Source organism: Camelus ferus, chromosome 1, assembly GCF_009834535.1.
Source record: "Camelus ferus isolate YT-003-E chromosome 1, BCGSAC_Cfer_1.0, whole genome shotgun sequence".
NCBI classification, from domain to species: domain Eukaryota; kingdom Metazoa; phylum Chordata; class Mammalia; order Artiodactyla; family Camelidae; genus Camelus; species Camelus ferus.
Genome location: NC_045696.1, coordinates 106,253,895 through 106,274,718, shown reverse-complemented (window position 1 = coordinate 106,274,718; position 20,824 = coordinate 106,253,895). Strand labels below are relative to the sequence as shown.

The 20,824-nt window shown below is 48.3% G+C and overlaps 1 protein-coding gene across 1 annotated transcript; it reads right to left on the bottom strand.

Annotated features, from left to right (window-relative positions):
• Positions 1-617: 617 nt before the first annotated feature.
• On the bottom strand, positions 618-20,133 carry NME9 (NME/NM23 family member 9). The gene is given in 13 exon segments (XM_006177476.3): positions 618-955; positions 2,828-2,964; positions 4,268-4,422; positions 5,311-5,403; positions 5,700-5,735; positions 5,737-5,783; positions 8,006-8,081; positions 9,205-9,321; positions 10,983-11,054; positions 12,024-12,127; positions 14,626-14,683; positions 19,397-19,433; positions 19,799-20,133. Coding segments are annotated over 13 exon segments (1,176 nt in total). The 5' UTR covers positions 19,948-20,133; the 3' UTR covers positions 618-860.
• Between the last annotated feature and the right edge of the window lie 691 nt (positions 20,134-20,824).

Below are 20,824 nucleotides of genomic sequence, written 5' to 3'. Positions count from 1 at the left end.
CTTTTCCTCAGTCAGCAAGGAAAGAGTATGGCTGGGCTCAGTGAATTTCCAAATAAACCAGAGAGCAAACCAGTCAGAGGAAGTGGCTGTGCAAGTTACTAGTCACAGGGGTGGTGATGGTTACTCTTCACTGAAAACCCCATGTCCCTCAAGGGCACGCCATGGAGGGAGGGCTAAACCCGGCAATTCAGTGAGAGCTGGAGCCACCTCTGGGACCTCTTCGGTTTTAAAATTAGGCTTTAGCCAAAATAAACCATAGACATGGGAGAAGGGGGTGTCAAGAAAATTAGAGGAACCCTGGTGCCAAATGTAACCCCTGAGCCTTGCTTTATGAGCATGGCCCAATTCGTGGTGAGCTGCAGACAGCAAATCTGGCAGCATCCCAGGACGGCTCGTGTGGCCGAGGTGGGCAGCATGAAGATTTAAAGCTGATTTGTGTCTGCCCCCATGTCAATAAGCCCCGAAGTGTCACAGGCAATCTTGTTGCACTGTTTTCAAGTTCACTATTACCAAGTTAAGGTCTAAAATGGTTTCATTCCTAAAGGAGATTTATTACTGGGGAAACACTGCGCTCTGTAACTCAGTGTCCCCTGAGAGGACACCACATCACAGCAGGGTACAATAACTGATGTCCATGAATTTTCTAAAATGCCCCAGAGATGCCCCCCCAAAAAGTATATGTTACTCTACGTACTATTTAATCAGGCAAGAAAGTAGATTCCGTGTTTTTTTTTTTCATTCACAAGAGAGCGAAACCCAAAAAGTATTGATGCTCAAAAGAGGAAGTTCCAACCCTGGAGGTTTCCTTATGTGCAGCAGATATAGGTGCACCGACGCTTTGCCTCGTGGCCTTGCCCGGGTCATGGGCTCTGGCACGACAGCTCAGCTGCCTCGTCCACATCCTCAGGGAAGCACAGCACCTTGCTGGGGCCCTCGGCTCCTGCAGCCTTGCGGCCTGTGGGACGACAAGAGTTCTGTAGGACCTCAACCAGAGCCCTGTCCCTCTCCTCCGTCCCTCACACTGTCCACAAAGGGACAGCGGAAAGGGCGAGCTAGCTACATCGCAGGCCTTGAGGCAAGGGGTCACGGTGGATGGAGCGGCATTGAGGGGTCCTAATACGTGTGCTAGGGACTAGGAAAGAATTAAGAGAGGACATAACACTGGTTGAGCACTTCACACGTGTCAGGCCCCAGGCTGAGAACTTCACATGCTTTGTCTCCTCTCACCCTCAGGAGAGCTCACTGAGGAAGGTGCTTATTATGGGATGGGTGGGTCTATCATCATCTCCATTTCACAGATGAGGAAACTGAGGTCCCAAAAGGAAAGCAACTTTCCTAAGGCTATTCAGCTAATAAATAGTGGAGCCAGGATTCAAACCCAGGATTGTCAGTCTCCAGTGCCCAGAAAAAGTGCTGGGCACCGTGAAAGCACGTGCTGCTCCTGCCAACTGTGAAGGCACGACACACACACATCAGACACGTGGGCAGAACACCAGCACCTCGGCGAGGCTGCTTCAAGGTCATGCCTGCGGGAAGCTGTGCACCTATTCCTGAATGTGGTCTGGGCTCAGAATCTTCTGGAATTGTTCCCTTTGCTCATTATCACCTGAGGCCAGAAAGTCAGGCTCCTGATCTCCCAACTCTCCTCAAGAGCGTTGTCGAGTCAGACCTCCTTGTTTCCAATCACCCCTGCAAAAGGGTGAAGATGTCCTGTGACTCAGGACGTGTAAGGAAATGCATCGCGGGCTCTCTCTGAGGGCAGTTCCCCAGAGGAAAGCTGGCCCTCAAAGTGCCACCAGGTAAGAGTTCTTCTCTGCAGAGGATGGCTTTGGAGAACCACTTGCACTTGGATGTGCAGGCTTGGGTCTCTGATCCACATGAAGCCACACTTCCCAGGATTTCTCAACTCCCTAAACCCCATGCCCCTCCTGCTCACCCCTCAGCTGGCCATGAGCAGCAAGTGGATGAGACAAGGGCCAGCAGGGCTCAGCTCCCATCCTGCCTACCCCCACCCCTCAGACCACCTGTTCTTGCTTGGCTGGATTCAGATCTTGAGACTGCGAGGAACACATCAAACGTTTAGTAAACTATATTGGTTAAAACCCGAGCATTCAAGCACACAGAGGTTATTGCCATTTCAGAGCAGCAGGCAGCCTTCTCCTGAGACAGCCACCCTCATGTCCTTTGCTCTTCCCAGGACATTCAGCCCCTGGCCCATTCCGCCTCACCTCGGGCTCCCGCCCAAGATGTGCCAGTGCCACTCGGTGGCAGGAACAGCCCAGGCCTGGTGACCTGCTTCCGCTTGTGGAGGGAGGTAAGTCACGTGCCCTCTGAGCCCCCAGGGTTTCTCACCCAGATGTGAAGGTGGGGACGACCCAGCACACTTTTCCCAAAATGTGTGGGCTGAGGTATATGAGAGTCAGAGCATCCCAGGGCATAGGGCCCTGTGTGTCACCCTCTGCTTCTCAGTGACCCCACCAAGGGCTTGGTGGAAGTAGGGGGTGACATCCTGGCCTCTGCCTTTGAAGTTGGCTTCCAGAAAATGAGTTAAATTTTCCCTGTGGTTTCCGTAGGAGAATACAAAGTAACTTTGCAATGAGAGTATGGCTCCAAAGTAAAATGCAGCAAAAAGTGTAACAAGGTAAAAAGCAATACTGTTACTCTGAAAACGCAACCGAGCAGGACTGCTGCTGCTGTTACGTAGTGGCCCCTGTTTTCCCAGCAGGCCCTTATTAGATGGAGCACTTGGTTACCACATAGTTGTTATCAGTCTCCCCACGTGCTCCCTGCAGATTTAATAAAGAGCAGCTCTGCCTTAATGACTCACCCAGAGGGGCTTCCAGAACCTCATGTGAAAACTTAAAACTGGGGAAGAGCAGCGCCAGTTCCCAGCGGGCATCTTCCGAGTCCTGGCTTCCATGGACTGCATTAAAGGGCATTTCTGTGCCATACTGAGCCCGGAGACTGGGAACAGACAAAATGAACAAGAAACAATTATTTCATTGGAAGAGAAATTTTCTGCTCTGGGGCAACACGGCCACCAGCTCCCAATCAGCAGCTGACACTTCTGTGACACGGCTTTCTCTCTGTTGGAAATGCCGAGAACAGCAGTGAAGGCGAGAGGAACTGGCATCTATTCCACCACGGCAGCATACTGGGCACCCTGCCAGTGCCTCCCGTACCTGATCTCCCTTCATTTGTGCCACAGGGAGACTCTGTCATGATCCCCAGTTTAAATATGCCTGAGTCATGGTGTAAGCCCAGGAGCTGCCACTGTGTTGCTGGCTAGCATCCTGCCGAGGGCTCGCTACAAGTTGGCATAGTTAATCCCCCCACCCAAGACCTCCTAAGATAACATTAATATTGCTAGGACTTCCTGCATGTCAATATTCTAAGTACTTCAAATATACATACTTAACATGAGGCATGTCCTGTTATAGTTCCCATATTTCAGATGAGGAAATTGAGGCACGGAGGGATTAAAGCATGGATGACCCAAGGTCACAGTTAGTGAGGCTCAGAAAACCTAAGACCTGAACCCTGGGCCATCTTTCACTGGCCCAGGCTGCCTCGTACATGAGTGTTCCCGGCCCTCTACAACTACAAGGTACAACCGCAGTTACTTAGTCTCTTGCTAATTTCTTTCCCATTGGCTGGGCCTCTCTCAGCTTCAAGGGCAAGACACAGTGGATTTGGCGTTGGTGGTGCCAGGCTAAATATTCACACAGGGCCAGGGAGCAGACCGAGGCAGCCCGGTGCAGTATACAGAACAGGGTGCTCAGGCTCTCAGGGACTCAGGACACCTTGGGCAGGGAGTAGAAAATGGGGGTGGGGGTTCAGTCTACAATGTAGATTCTTAGGCCCCACCCAGAGTCTCTGACTTGGCAGGCCTGTATGGAGTCTGGGAATCTGCACTTCCTGGATGAGTGTGGCAGGGGGCTCTGGGACCACGCTACGGGATCCTCTGGCTGCAGAGAGAACAGTGAGGACTGGATCCAGCCACAGCCTTCAGAAGAGGGGGAGAGGCCACAAGGAGGCCCCTGTGAAGGGCTGGGGGCTGGATCAGAGGGGGAGGATGTCAGGGTCTCCTAAAATCCCTAACAGAGAGGTCAGGGACTCCTCCCACATATAACAAAGAAGGAGCTCCGTGGCTGTCAAAGAGCCTCCTGTGTTACCCACGACTCTGGGCTGAACCTGGAGCAGGGCTCTCAGCTTCCTTGGATGCAGGTTTTGAGATAGATAAAAGGACCACAGCTGGTGACATCACCTGTCAGGCTGCTCCCTCCTGGCCACATCGGGGTCACAGGGCCCCATGAGGGTTCGCCAGGCGGTGACCACGTCCTCGGTACCCTCAGTCCTGGTGAGGATCAGGAGGCGGCTCGGTCCACTGCACATGTAATGGAGCAACTTCTCAAATGCCTCCTAGCACAGGGAGGGGGAAACAGTGACCCAGGCCTGCAGAGGGTCAGCGGGCCCATCCCACCCGCAGGATGGGGGATGGTCACCAGCCGGCAGGCCTGTGGAGGGCTCCAGGGAGCTGGGGCAGTGATGCCCAACTACACCCAGAGAACCTAGATACAAGTTAAAGGCAGAAAGATGAATCTTTGAGTTCACTCATTTGGGGTTGAACATGAGATTAGTAAATTAGGTGGGGGCATTGAGAAGACCAAATACATGGGAGTCATGTGTGTGTGGGATGCAGTAGAGGCTTATTTGGGGCAGTGCCTTGAAGCCTGTCCTCCTTCTTCAAGGAGAACTCAGGCTTCCTTCAGGGAGCAGCCCTTCCCCATTTCACTTGGTCCTTGTCGGGCTGACAGCCACAAGGCCTATCCACCCGTCCCCACACATACCCCCTCATCTGAGAGGTGGGGCCCAAGCCAGGTCAACTAGACCCTCCCTCCCCAGAGGGTAAGAAGCAGAAGCAGATGGAATGTGGCTGAATCTGAGTCACCCAGCGGCCGCAGCCGCAGTGACTCCCTGGGATCCCTACCCCCACCTCGGTTTTCTCCCCACACCTTCCTCGTGCAACTCCTTCAACTCTCTTCAGTTCTGGGAGGCACGGAGTCTCCTTTCAATAAATTCCTTATTTCATTGCTTATGTTAGAGTCAGAATCTCATCCTTGCTGCCAAACAGCGTTGAGCTGATACAGCCTAGAGTCATCATTCTGAGAGCAAGTTCCCGGCCCACCTACTGTTCAGACTCTTGAACTTCATTATACTCTTATTTTCTCCCAGACTAGTATCAATCCGTAAACATAATGTTGGAGACAGAGAAAGAAGTGAGAGTGTGTTGGAAGCAAAGGAGCTGACCTCGCCAGCTCGGCGCTGGTAGAAAAGTCGCATTTCTTCTTCCGTCATGGTTCTCTCTTCGTTTGTTAAAATGTCGTACCCGGCTTCCTGGATCTGCAGAATATATACATACATACTCTGAAAGGGTAAAGCAAGCCCAAATTCACATTTCGATGTGTTGAAAGTAAAAGATGTTGGAAAAGGCAGCATGAAAAGCAGTGGAGACCCTCATCCTCATCACATCTGTCCCAATGAGATTTAAAACGTTTAATTTAGTCAAATGGAATTTTAATTAAGACTCCTTAAAAGCCTTCTCTTCCCCTCAACCCAGCTATGTGAGCCCCCCCACCCCGTGTTTCCACCAGGGAAGACATGATGGTGGTCCATAAGGTAAGTGCCCTCTCTCTTACCTTCATGATAATCTCATCCGTCTTCCCATGCACCACCGGCGTCTGGTTTAATGATGGCCAAGGTGCAGGCCTTCTCTGATGCAACTGGAACAAGCCGGGGATGGTGCTGTCAGATGCTGGGCTCACAGGAGGCTCGCAGGAGGCCCTCCCCAGGGACCTGGCCACCCTGCACACAGCCCCCGGCCTCCTGGCTGTGCTCCTGCAGACCTGGACTTTAGTGGATGCAGGGGTCTGGCTCCAGACCCCAACCTCAACCTGGCTGCAAGGGACAGAGACATGCAAGAGACACGGACCGGGTGTGCGGATGGCGTGGGGAGGGAGAGAGATGCAGGAGGAGATCAAAGATGACTCAGGAACAAAACCCCAGAAACAACCAAGTCAGCCTGGAGCCGGGAAGAGCTGGAGCAGAGGCAACGCAGGCCGGGCCACTCTTGACCCTTCCTGTCACCTTCTAGTGATTCTTGGTCTCTAAGTGCTGTCTATACTGTGTTCTCCTCTCACTCCACTGCCTCCTTTGCCAGGGCGTCTTTTTTACTTTCCAACAATGTCTCCAGGCAGCACACACAACTAAACTGCACCTTCAGTCTTCGCGTTGTTCAAATTCTCCAGAGAATTGGCCAGCTAGCTGGCGCCCAGGCACCAGACACAGCTCACAGGCCAGCCCACTACTCAGCGACCCCAGGTCCGACCAGCGGCGGTGGGGCGGGAGGGGCCACGTGAGCGCAGGCCCCCGCGCATGCCCAGTGGGCGCCTCTGCGACGCCGGTTTGTCCCGGCCCGGCCTTGGTGAGCTGCCTGCGCGCTCCACAGACTGCATCCCCCGTGGCCTATTTCCTCAACTTTTACACGAAACCTGCCAGTCTCTGCATCCTACTGTGGAAATCTAAGAATGTGGACTGCAAAGGTATGAATCATTTTAAGCCACCAGTCTATTCATTTTGTGTGTGTGGGTGAGCACCATGTCTAACATCCTGTGAACACTTGGACTTTAAGGAGCTCTTACAGTGAGTTCCCTTATAAATTGACTGACTGACCAGAGCACCTGGAGGTGGAGAGCAAGAGGCCAGAGCGGAGCCGCAGCCTGAAAAGGAGCGAAAGGAAAGAAAAGCCAAGGAAGAGGGGGCTGCGGGGAGGCCAGAGAAAACGAGGACAACGAGAAAGGTCGCGACGTCTCCACACCAAACGAGGAGGGGGCTTTGAGTAGGAAGACGCTGCGGAGGGCAGCCAAGCCTGCAGAAGGATGCCGTGGGCTATGACTGGAAACCGCCCGGAGGAGTTGGCACCATCTGGGCACTGGAGCCCCGGTGAGAAGCAGTGGGGGGAGGAGGGGGCCCAGAGGCCGGACCGCAGCGGGTGGGCCGGGGCCGGGTGAGGGCGGCCCCAGGACTGTGGGCCCGGTTCAGGACCAGGGCCCTGGGGTGAGGAAGGCTAAGGGGAGTGGCAGACTTTTGCACAGGTTTCTAGGAGTTGAGTCTTGATTTGGGAGGAAGTAACAGGGGCAGGGGAGGGAAGAAAGAAGAGATAATCTCCAAAGGAGGCATTAAACGAAGCCAAATCGCTGATTTCCTTTTCACACTTTTCTTGGTCTCCTAAACATCGCCTCTTCCCTTGTTACAATCAGCTCCGCCAGCCCTCATCAACCACATGAGAATAAGTGGCCTGTTTTGGGCAGGAGGCAGAACTTCCTTCTCTCTCCAGCTGGGTTCCCAAACGGAATCCTGGCTTCCCGGTGTCTCAGTGACCAGGGGGAGCACCACCTGACAGAACAGCCTCTGTAACTTCTGGCTTCTCTTCACACTCTCAGGTCAAGGTGTTCTTCTCATACTAAAGGTTCAGGAAGAACTGCGGTGCCCAGGAGTGTGAAATCCATGGGTTGATACTTGGGGGATACGGGGACGAGGGTGCAGGGCTGTGGGGAGGGAAAGTGTTCAGTACAGAAAAAGGTGGAAGAAACTCTTTCCGTCAAATAAGGACTAAGGAAGCACCAGCATCATCACTCCCCCTTAGTAATGTTGCTCCTCTCCCATTTTATTAAGGGAGTCTTTCCTGATGCCCGGCGATTGCCGTGAAAGTCACATGTCATATTTGAACTTGGTCAGAAAGCGGTGAAAGGTGCCTGAGAGGCTATTACAGGGCAGGAGGAAGACCTGACACCGTATGTTTGAAGTCAGGTGGCTGGAGACCATTTGGGTCATCTTCCCAGAGTTCAGGCTGCTCAATAAACTGGTGACTCGTATATTTTTTAAAAAACACATCAAATCTGAGTCCACATTGCCTGTTTGCCTTGCTTGTTGGTTCTGTACTCACCCACGTCCTCGTCTTCACCATCGTCCTTTTCATGGGAAAAGCATTCAACTTCATTAGAAAGAGCCTCATCTTTAATCTAGTACAAATTAGTCATGAACAGAAAGGTGTCAGCTAATTGAAATTCCACAAAGACCTTCAAAAACCGACAGAAGCTCAAAAAGTAGGGGTCCCCAATGCAGAGCAAAAGAAGAGAGTCAAGTCCTGGAAACTTGACAAGATCCTTTTTAGTTGTTGGGTGATGGTGGGGGGTGAGAGTGTTTGAAGGCAAGGGAATCCATGCTGATCTTAAGGTTTAGATTCTGCCTATTTTCACAAGCATCACATAGAAACCAGGGAAAAAGACAAAATAGAGAGTTAACAAGAAGACAAAGGAAGAATTGAAATGCAAGCTATTATTAAGCAATTGCCTGTGCAGTGCAGGGAGGTAGGAAAGAGAGAGGTCGTTTATTTATGGAGGAGGCATAAGTGTTGTGATTTTCTTTCTTGGGGAAAAATTGCCAGTTTTCTTGGGGAAAAATATAATTTGGTTCTAACTTATTCTATAAAAACAAAGTTTTGCTATTTGGAACTGAATATGAATTGGAATTGAAATGGACATAGAACGGGTTAAGGTTTGTTTGCAGGTGCTCAGAGCACCCGGAAATACTTCTTTCTACCTAAGGTGTGTCAGTTTTCAAAGGCTGCTGATTTATTTGTGAAAAACTTGCAGTCCATGTTGTCATGGAAGTAATTTATCCAAGTCACAAGCAGTGCTGATCCTACTTCTCGTGGTAATGACGGAGCTTAATTTCTAATTAAAGAAACCTGGGATCACAAGTAAAACTCGGGAATGTGAGGGGAGGGCGGGTCCCTAGGAGAGATTTCACCCTGAGGCTGACTCCTCCTCCCTGCTACTGGATTCATAACTATTTTCATTTCTGAATTCATTGTCAGGGTTCCAGAAACCCTTGTTGAGAGAGAAAGTGGGGAAGAAAGGGAAATGGATAAAAGATGTTAGAGTGTCCTGGATGAAGGGGACAACTTCTTAAAAGGGGGTTTCATAGTGGGCAGTGCCAGCCTTCAGGGGGCCCGCCGCCAGGGTGGGCATTTAATGCAGCTTTCTGTGGACAGTGAGGAAATTGGTGGGGCAGGGGAGGGACCTGCTGGCCTGGCCTAGGAAACATTTGTGAGCTGGCCGCCCCTAGGACTGCTCTGCTTACCACCCTCCGCTCTCCGCCTCTGGCCAGCACCCTCTTCTCTGCCTCCAGCTGGTCAAGGATGGTTTTCTGCAGCAGGGGGGCGTCTGCTCCTCTAACCACCGCCACCAGGTCTCCTCCCTGGAACACAGCCCAGATGGTTGGCACAGACGACACTGTATCAGCCTCTGTCCAAGAGTGTCCCAGAGGTTTGCTTAGGACCATCCCCAAGGTCAGAGTCCTCCTTGGACCCCAGGCCCACAGCTTCATCCACTTCCCTGCCTGCTACCCCATGCCCCTCCCTTCAACACTTCCTTCAGGGCAGGAGGGAGTTAGCTGCGGGAGGACTAGGGTCCACTGGGTTGTGAGTGACTAAGGGCGGCCTCTCCATGGCTCCTTCGCTCAACAAATATCAGTTGAGCACTTACTATGCCAAACACCAGGACAGGCAGAGAGAGAAACACTACACATGAAAGACAGAGTCCTCACCCTCAGTGAATGGGGGTTCTAGTGGGGAGAGAGGTGGTCAGGTCAGAGATACAATTACAGTAGAATAAGCTCAGTTGCTTTCATAGGGGTATTTGGAATTTGGGGCAAGAATCAATTCCCAACTCCATCTGGGGCGATCAGGGAAGACTTCCCGGTGGAGGTGGTGTTCCTGGTGAACCTGAGTTTCCCGCTTTCACTTTTTCAGAAGTCTGGATGCCTGTCACTCACGAAAGTCCCATCTCACCCCGAAAGGACCACCACTATGTGACTGAGGCACTGCCACGTGTTCCCACACGGCCGATTATGTTTTTATGCTTCAGTCCCACCCACCACGGGCACAAGGAAGCAAACCGCTGTCATCATGATCCCTTTTCCGCAACTGAGCTCTGATGCTGGTTCAGCTGGGAGCACGTTCATCTCAGCACTTCCCACCTTCCCCCATACCCACCAGTTTTCATCATGGAACTTCAGTCTCCCTCCTGAATGTCAAAACTCATATTATACATATACCTTCATTTGTGATACTTGCCGTATCTGAGAGCTGAGGGACCGAAGGTTGCAAAACTAAACCACCCTGGCCAGGTGGGCAGACCCCAGTTTCCCTGACTGTGCAATGAGGGGCTTGACCGGGTCAGGAGGAGAACAGCGGTCAGCTGTCTTCAGGGACTGGCAAGTGACTAAGCCCAGGAAGCCAGGTGTGAGACAGGGGACTCTCAGGGGCCTGGAGCCCAGCATGGATGTCACACCCAAAGGCATCCAGATGATCTTACAAACGCTGAACCACTGGGCTGTCAGCAGTCGTCCCTCTCATTTCTGACTTTCTGTCAACGTATCTTCACAGTTTACAATGAGCAAAGGTAAATGCAGAGCTCGTCCGCCCCACGAGGGGTATTCACATCTGCTGAAAGGTCCCCTGTATGGAGCTGAGGGTGGGAATCTCCACACTCTGCGCTCTGAGAGTCAGACCTCAGTCGGGAGTGTTCATGAGCCAGAAGGAACCCACACATCTGAGTGACTCCTCCTCCTTCCTGTGTCCTGTCCTTGGGAAGGCCGAGCCCAGAGCGACCGCCAGGGGCTGGGCGTCCACCCCAGCCAGCCCATGGGCAGGGCCCCTGCCTGTCCCAGTCCCAGTCCCACCTACACTGCTAAGATTAAGGACGTCTGTCCACAACCAAAATCACAGTCCAGGAGAAGATGCAGTACTGTCGTGGATGAGTGAGGCCTCATGGTGACTGCCAGTGAGAATTAATGCCAGAAAGACGCATCTATCCCAGCTCTCATGATCTGCTACCAGGGATCTGAAATGTACTTACTGCATAAAACAGAAAGGTCGGCTCACACCTCCCACGGTATTTTTCGAGGACATCGAGACAGTCCGCTTCTGCCTAAAGAAAACGAGCTGTCAGCGGGGGCAGGAGGGTGAACAACCATGAAGGACAACACCCGTGTGCCCGCGCGCGCGCGCGCGCACACACACACACACACACAGTGATGGCCCTCCCCAGGCGGAGCCCTGGCTCACTCTCATGCTGCTCCTTCTAATGTCTTTTCATCAGAATCTTAACAACTGTCCTGTCAACATATTGGTAAAACTGTTTGCCAGTGTACTTTTTTGAAGAATAAACTCAGGAAGAAATGACAGCTTTGCCTGCTCCAGATGGAAGGAGTCCCCCCACACCCCTTTAACATCCCACATCTGCCCTGAGTGGCAGCAACAGAGGTGAGGTCCTGCAGCTCTGCCTCCAAGTCTGACAAGGCCCTTCTGCCCATGGACGAGGTTCCCTATCCAGGCACCCCCTCCACACGCTCCAAGAAAGCCTCAAAACCACGTCTCCAGGGAGTGCCAGCCCTGGAAGCCCAGCTCTTGGAGAATCAGCGTGAGGGACATTCCTGCGTCTCCAATCTGCACCTCAGACCCGTGCAGCACATCCAGGGTCTCATACACGTTTCTCTGGAATCCATTCCTGTTTCCATGCATTGACCCAAGTTAACATTTGCTAGAAGTTCCCCTTGAGGGAGCAGAGGATGGAAATCATAAACCCTGTGCTCTGACAGTGAAACTTCAGGGCTTCCAGTGTGCATGAGCCAGGAAGGGGCACTTGCCTGAGAGTGGCGGGACCCCCCCCCCCGCCCCCCGCCAGCCACAGTATCAGGAGGCAGCCCCACCCACGTGACTGCCGGCCAGGCGGGGTTGGGGGAGTCCTCCTCTCTGGAGACACTGATATCAGCCAAAAATCCACAACAGATGCCTTTTCACTAATCTGAAAAGGGCCCCTCAAACTTCCTGCTCCTGTTTTTCAAATTTTCCATGTTTTCACAATGTTGTGTGACATTCTGCCGAGAGAGGATCTTACTAATGCAAAATGCAGGAGGTCCAGGCCCGCTTCCATCCTCATCTTCTGGAAGAGGCTCGCCACGGGTTTGCAGGGGCCACACCAGCCTTGATAGACGTCGACAACTGTGTGGAACCCAGAGGCAGGGGCGTTCAGTGGGCACCAGCGCCCAGCATGTCGGGCAGGACTGACGCCTGCACGTTCTAACCCTTCTGGTGCACATCTGTTTGCAGGGACATTTAATGGTTGAAGGGATTTATTATCCCAGCAGAGAATGAGTGAGCACGGAAACACAGCTTTCTCTCAGTCTTCTGATCTCGGTGTTCCGAATCCTAAACACAACCAGGTAAGTATGGTGGAAAATCACTTCCTTAATGTGGATCCTTTACCTTAAGAATTTTCAGCTACATTCAGGGTCAGGCCTAGCACAGAGAGCCCCTCAGTAAATATTTGAATTGGACTGAAACTATCTCTTCTAAAAGGAAGAGGTGACCTGTCAGCATACGATCAACTCTTAGCTACTTTGATCATAAACAGCGTTCATCTTTCCCCGATGAGTTAAAAGTCACTTACTTTGGGTAAAGGAGAGCTTTCCTTGCTTTATCAAATCAACATTGTTCTCCTGGAAAGTGAACCTGATAGAGACCTAGGTGGAAACTGGGGTGCCTTTTTCTGCTTTGGCCCCAGTCTCTGGAATAGGGTGGTGCCAGGTGTGAGGGACTCTTTTGTCTGATTGCACTAGACCTGCGTCTGTAAGAAGCTAAGCAAAGCCAACACATATGCACGGGACACAGGTAGGACCTACCCTGCCTGGTCAGACGCAGCAAGTGCTAGATTGTGACATACCGGTGGTCACATTTTAGAGGAAGGATGTCTTCCTAAAGACCTCAGCACTCACAGAGCTTATGCCTGCCACACAGCTGGGCGCTTCTGTTCAGCTGCTGGAGCACATGGTCACGGGGAGAGACTGCAGACACTGCTTATTAACTATCATCCCTGCCAATCTCAATAGCATGCAATTTGTGATTTTACTTTTCGAAGATTCCCATTTAAAGTTTTTCCCATCATAGGAGAATGATGAATAAAACATGACGTATAATTATCGTTATTAAAAGCAGCATCGACTTCGGCAGCACTGTATTCACACTGCGCTGCTGGAGTCAGGGGAGGAAGCTCCCCAGTGATGAGGAAACTTGCACTGGGCACCGTGGAACGTGCCAGGCTTGGACCCAGAGAGGGAGGCTGTGGGGGGAGGCATGGAGGGGGTTCAGGGGCTGCTGGGCCGCGTGCTGAGCCAGGCCAGCCGGGCGCTGGGCTTTGGGAAGTGGAGGCAGAGACCACTGAGGAGTGTGGAACGTGGATTTGAGGAGTTCCATCCTGATTTACTAGGCAATGAGGATTCACAGTAAGTTCTAGAAAAGAGGGGGAGCTAATGTTTACTGAGCTACAAGAGGGCATCTGTCCTTTTTCTTTCAAAAAATCCAGAGACATAGGTATCATTATCCTACCATAGAAATGAGGAAGGAAATAACCAACCCGAGGTAAAATTAACTTCTGAAGCAGTAGAACCAAGTTTTGGACTGAGGTTTATCTCGTGCCATTGCCTGGGCTGTTTCTACTATTCCAGAGAAGATGCATGCAGTCAGGAGTGTTGGTTAGTTCAGTCAAGCAAGTGAGTGCAGGCTGGACCTAATGCTTCTAACAAACAGAACAGGGCAAAAGCAGTGGGATGTCGCTTTTGAGATTAGGTTACAAAAAAGCTATGACTTTTCTTTTTCCCTCTCTCTCTCTCCTTCCCTCCCTGAAACCTGCTCTGGGAGAAGAAAGTTACCATATTTTGAGTTGCCTTAGGGAGAAATTGATGGTAGGAAATTGATGTCTCTGGTCAACAGCCAGCGAGGACCTAGGTCCTGTCAGTAGCCACAGGAAAGAACTTGGAAATGACCTTCTAAGATCTGCCAAAGCCACATGAGGGAGCTTGGAAGTAAATTCAACTCTAATTTGAGCCTTGACATTCCCTGTCTGACTCCTTAGCTTCAGCCTGGTAAGGGACCCAGAGCCAAAGGTACCCAGCTAAGCAACACCTGGATCCTGGATCCACAGAAACCAGGGGATATATCCTTGGTGTTATAAACCACTAAATTTTGGGGTAAACTGTTGCTCAGCAACAGATAACTGATACAAGGAGGATAGGGACCAGGAGACCCGGTGACAGTGGCTGTGCCATTTCCTGATGACTGTAGTTCCTGGTTCCACTCCCTTGGGTTACCTGGCTCTCCTTCCAGCCAGTGAGTTCCAAGAGACCCCATATCCCTTTCAATACATTCCCCTTTTATGCTTCAGGTAATTACAAGAGGTTTCTTTTCCTTAATACCAGACAACCCCTGAGTATGACAGTCAGATCTAAAACAAGGGAACCCTGTTATCTGACAGTACTGACTAGTTTCCTGAACTGAACTGTCAGATATTCAAGCATAGATATACGCAAAGAAATTACCTGGTTCTTTATGTATGAAACTCAGGATTATAGGAAAATGATGCTCTTTGAAGCTTTTCTCTTCATAGTTCAATATGTCATTTAGCAGTTTTGAAAAAGATGAGTCTAAAAATTATCTTAAATTACCGGTTAGTCCTTTGGAACTGAGCATTTCATCCCAAAGTTCCTGGGTGCTGATGTTGACCTAACATCAAAGAGGAACAAAGAATGTATTACTGAGGGCGCCAGTGGGAGACAATTTTAGGTTTTTGCTCCAGATTATCTATCCATCTATCTAGCTATCAATCATCTATCTTCTTTCTCTCTGTCAATGAAATAGTTACAAATACGGCTCACACTGTCCTCTTTCCTTAATCTTTTCTCCTTCTCTCTCTTCCTGCCTCCATCCCCAAGAGTAACCACAATCCTAAGAAAAATCTCATTTTTAAAAAAATTAATTTTTACGTGGTACTTGTTCAAAAAAACAATATATAAAATTGCTCTACGTGCATAAAGGTGCATACATAGCACCATACGTTTTGCAACTTGCGCTTTCACTCAACATTTACCGTTTGGTTTTTTTTTTTGGTGGGGGAGGTAATTAAGTTTATTTTTTAAATGGAGCTACTGGGGATTGAACCCAAGACCTCGTGCATGTGAGGATGCACTCCACCTCTGGGCTATACCCTCCCCGTCACTCAACATTTAATTTTGACATTTATCTGTATTTATGTACAGAGAGGTTCACATTCAGTTTTTCTTTTTTGTCTTTTTATACATTGTACGAGCTATAAATTCTATACAGTGAGATACACAGAGTTAAACTATTACAAATCAATGAGTTTTGACAAATGCATTCAGCCAGATAACCACACCCCCATCACAATACAGAACATTGTATCAGCCCAGCAGGTCCCCTCCTGCCTCCTCCCAGTCACTCCCCACTCCCCACCCCAGGTAAACACTCATCTGCTTTCTGTCATGATAGATTCATTTTGCCTGTTCTAAAACTTCATATAAATGAAATAATACAGTGTGTCTTATTTTGTGCTGGCCTCTTTCGCTCAGCATATTTGGGAGGTCCATCTGTGTAGCTGTCTGTCAGTGGTTTGCTAACTTTTATTCCTGACCATGTTCCATTGTGTGATAGTATCATAACTGGCTTGATAGTTTGGGGTTGTTATGAATAAAGACATGAATATTCTTATTAAATCTTTTTTTGTTCATGGGTTTTTTGTTTTTTTTTTCAGTAAGTAAATACCTAGGAGTTAAATTGCTGGGACGTGGGGTAAATGTATGTTCAGTTTAATAAGAGACTGCCACTGCTTTTCCTAAAGTGGTTGAAACAATTTAAACTTCTACCAGTAGAGTATAGGAGTTCTGGTTGCTCCACATTCTCACTAAAATTTGGTGTTTTCAGTCTTTTAAATTTTAGCCACACTAATGGTGATATAGTGGTATCTCATTGTGGCTTTAATTTCATTTTCCAGATGACTAATGGTGTTGAGCACTATTTAATGTGCTTATCAACCATTTGTATACATTCCTTGAGAAGTGTCCATTGATCTGTCCATTTTCTTATATTGGATTGTTGGCCTTTTTATTATATATATATAATATTTATATTATATAATATTTATATTATATATATTATAATATTTATATATATTTATATACTATATATATTTGGGCCCATGTTCTTTATCAGATACATGTATTATAAATATTTTCTGAGTCTGTGGTTTGCCTATTCATTTCCTTAACAGTGTCTTTTGTTGAGCAGAAGTGTTTAATATTGATGAAGTCTAATTTATCAAATTTTAGCTTTGTGGTTAAGGCTACTTTGTCTTCTTAGGAAACCTTTCCTCAAAGTCACAAAAATGCTCTCCTATTTTCTTCTAGAAGCTTTATAACTTAAGCTGTCACATTTAAGTCTGTGAGCCATTTGAAATTAATTTTTGTCTATATTGTGAGGAAAGGGTTATGGTTAACTTTTTTCCCATGTAGAGGCATAGCTGTTTCTGCAAAATTTGTTGAAAAAATTTATTTCATTATTAAATTGCTTTGGCACTTTTGTTGAAAACCAGTTAGTTGCATAAGTGTGGGTTTATTTTAGACTCTATTCTGTTTCATTTACCCACTTACCTGTTTTTTGCTGGCACCGTACTATTTTGATTACTGTAACTTTATAATAAGTCTTAGAATCAGCCAGGGTGAGGCTTCCATATCTGTTCTTCTTTTTCAAGATTGTTTTGGCTATTCTAGGTCCTTTGCATTTCCATATACATTTTAGAACCAGCTTGTCAATTTCTGCAATGATTTTAATTGGGATGCATTGACTTATTTAACCAATTTGGGGAAAAAACTGAAATCTTAATAAGAATGAGTCTTTCAGTCCATGAGCATAGTGTTTCTTAACATTTATGATTAAATCTTCCTTAATTTTTCTCAGCAATTAGTTGGATTGGTTGGAACTCATTGGGATTAGTTAGAATGGTTGGATTGGTTGGAACTGGTTGGATTGGTTGGAATTGGTTGGATTGGATGGAACTGGCTGGATTAGTTGGAACTGGTTGGATTGGTGGAGTGTCAGAGAGGTAGAAGTGTGTTTTCTCATTGCATCCTGTCAGGTGACACACAGTGTTGATCTGCCCTATTACTGATGATGTTCACTTTGATAGCTTGATCCACATGGTCTGTCAAGCTTCTGCAAGGTGAAATTACCTTCTTTCCCTTTGTAATTAGTAAGTTTTGTGGAGAGCTGCTTTGAAAATATATAAATTAAAAGACCATGACAATGACCACTCATTCTTAATACAGGTATGCTAAGGTCTTTGTCCTTTTAAAGGGGCTGGAAACATGTAACATCAGCAAATCCTCTATGGAAAGATCCATCTTTCTAAAGAAGCCATGCTTCCATGCTTTTTAGTTTCTATGAAAAAAAATAAGAAGAAACAGAGAAGTCTTCTCAATGCCTTACCTGAGACAAGAGAGTTGGACTTATATCATCCTGAGCCCACAACTAAAGTTCTGAGCAACATGACAGGGTTCAGAAGAGCCCTCACCTCCACCCACCCTCTCAGTCAGTGGCAACTCTCTGTGGTGCAACCCCCGTCATGGGCTGAGCCACACCAGTAGTGGGGCCAGGGCCATTTGGACAGTTGAAGAATCTCACTGTGAGGAGCAGCGCCGGAGCAGAGAGGTGTGGAAATATCTGGACTTCAATAAGCCCTACGTGAGGTAGGGAATGAGTGGGGAGCGTGTGGTACCTTTTAATCATACTGTCTCCTGATGTCCTGTAATTTCTGGCTGAGTCACAGAAGAAACCCTGAATATTCTTAGCCAGAGAGAAGACAGGGCTCCTGAGCTGGCAAACCCTAGAGCACTCCTTCACGGAGTTGACCTGGTAGAGAGGTAATGCTTACATAGATGCCTCAGTGCACAGCCACTCTCCCTCCTCCCTCAGCAAATGGGAGCACTTACTGTGAGTACCACATTGAACTCAGAGCTCTGGGGAATATGCATGAAAAAAAATGGTGAAAAACGTAGCTACTCTCAAAGGGGATATAAGGCATAGACACATGAAAAGATAACCATATGGGGCAAAAATTTTAGCGCCACCACGGACAGCATTCAGACCAGCCTGGAAATGTCTAAAGGCGTGTCATCACAACAACCCTGCTGGCTACGTATTATCCCTTCTGTTCACACAGAGGACATGTAGGCTCAAGGAGGTTGAGGAAATCGTTCACCCAGCAGCAAGTGGTAGGACCAGGGTCCCACAATTGATTTATGGACAGAATATAGACGCAGGAAAACTTCCATATCTCTAGCATACTAGAACATCAATGCTGGAAGGCTCTTAGCGAGAATTCGCCCAACATCCTCATTCTGCAGATGGGCAAGCTACAGCCCAGAGAGGTTATGTAATTTATCCAAAGTCCCAGATTTGGCTAAGAGTCAGGAAAGAGCTGCATCAGGTCTTTGGGCTTCCAGTCCAAAGCCCGAAGCTTCCCTTCCCCACCAACCCCAGCCCCGGGCATGTGAAATTCACATGAAAAGTGCTGGTGCCACAGAGAACAAAAAAAGGAGAAATCAGATGCCTCAAGATGACTGCCACTTTACTCCCCAAGAGGTGCCTGTAGCCTGAACACATATCCTGATGGGCTGAATTGACTATGAGACATTTTAAAGTTTGCTTAAAATGTACCCATATTACACATCATCCGGATGCTCTTATGATAAAGCCCTCCCTCCCAGTTCCAGGGCCCATGCCTGCATGTTTTCACCATCACTTTCAAGTCAACCACTACTTACTGTCTAAGACCAGGAAAAAAAGAGCAGACGCTGGCTTATGGAGTCACCTGTCACAGGTGCAAATGAAGTAAGGTACTCTTTAATGAGAGTGTAGTGCATAAAATATCAAAACACATTTCCTGAATAAGTGAATGATTGAAGAGAGCCAGGGTGGGAGAACTGGGTCTCCAGAGAGTTGCTTGGTTACGGACACATGCCCAAACTCAAAAGAACCGATACCGTCTTCTTTCAGCCAGTTGTAATCATATTTCAACAAAAAAAGTCACATTGAATTATACTGATTCATATTTTCTTGGTTTTTTAGTTTTCTTTTAATTCCTGTTTGGGCTTTATGGTTGCATAAACTAGAAGCATGAACAGCTTATACCCAAGATTCTCTGTTTATGTTTAAGTGCACAAAAAATTTGTCATCACTGGAGGTCCGAGATAAGATTTTTTTTTCATTTAAGGTGGAACGGTGCAATGTTCAAGTTCGAGAACACTATCACCTACTGCTGGCAAACAAAAGATTGTTTTTATACCGCACTTTCTGCTCCACACCATCCTCCTTGACCTCCAACTCCAATCAAGTGCTGGAAGCAAGCTCCCCTTTGAGGCTTACCTGCAGGGCAATTTCCTTCTTCTTGCTGCCCATGGCTCTGCAAAGAAGACAGAAGCTCTGTTACTGCGGGCTCTGGCCGCAGCCTCCCAACAAAACGTTACGCTGATCAGCAAGCCAAGAAGAGCCTTTTTCGGACAAAGCTCCCGCGCCTTTAAGTGAATTCTAAGTGACAGCAAATAAACGCAATGATGCAAAATGAACACCCCATGGGGGAAGCGGAGCTTGCAGCCCGCGGGCTCAGGGGTTTTGGCGGATTTGCGGAGCCCCTTCCACTCCCCGGAGCCGGCCAAGGGGCGCGCGCACAGGCCCGAGTTGGGGCTCCAGCCGTGCAGCCCATCAAGCATGGGAGGGCCAGTCGAGGAATTCGGGCAGGAAAAGACCACAGAACCCTGCTACCCCTACTGTTCCGATTTATTCCTGGGAAACGGAGCCTCTGCAGACAGGTACACGGTCCTCAACGTGCAGCAAGAGTTTCCAACCGAGTCAGCTGAGACCCAGCTACGGTCGTCATGGCAACACAGCGCTACCAGGTAATAAACAAAAGTGCACATAAGCACGCCCACTCTGGGCCCAGCGGAAACGCAGGAAGACGTCCCGCCCCTTGCTGTCAGAACTGGACTGCAGGAACGCTTTCATTGGCTGAAGTGTTTGTCCTTGTCTGGGACATTTGGACCCACCGAGCGAAGACCCGGTGCATCCATGTACTGTGCAGTTGCGTCCTCGAATCCCTGTGTCCCTTCTGCCCCACCAGGGCTGGCATGCAGCTTTTCTATTGTTACTTAATACATGCCGGGCAGAGGGGGCTCCAGGTTTTGAGGGATCTGAAGAGATTCCCTTTAAGACGAAGAATACAAAATTGCAATTTCAAAATTAGGTATGAAAATCAAATGAAGCAAATGGAAAATAGTTACAAATATAGTGTGAATGATCAACACCAATTAAAAGACAGAAATTGTCAGTGGTTAAAATAAAAAAGGCCCGACTGCATGTTGTCTACAAGAAACCCACTTTAAATATAAAGACACAGATTTAAAAGTTAAAAAAAGAAGACACAGTTAAAAGTTAAGTAAAGGGTGGAGAAAGCTATGCCATGCTAACACTAATCCAAAGAAAGCTGGAGTAGCTGTATTAATTTCAGGCAAAGCAGATTTCAGAACAAGGAAATTATCAGGAATAAAGAGAAGGCATTACATAATGATAAAGGGGTCAATTTTCCAGGAAGACATAACAATATTTACCATGTATGCACCTAACAACAGAGCAGCAAAGTACCTGAGGGAAAAACCGATAGAACTGCAAAAAAAAAAGAAAAAAAAAAAAAAGACAAGAAAATAGATAAACATACTTTATAACTGAAGACTTCAACACTACATCTTTAGGAGTGAGTAGCACCAACAGGCAGATAATGAGCAAGGATAAAGTTGAACT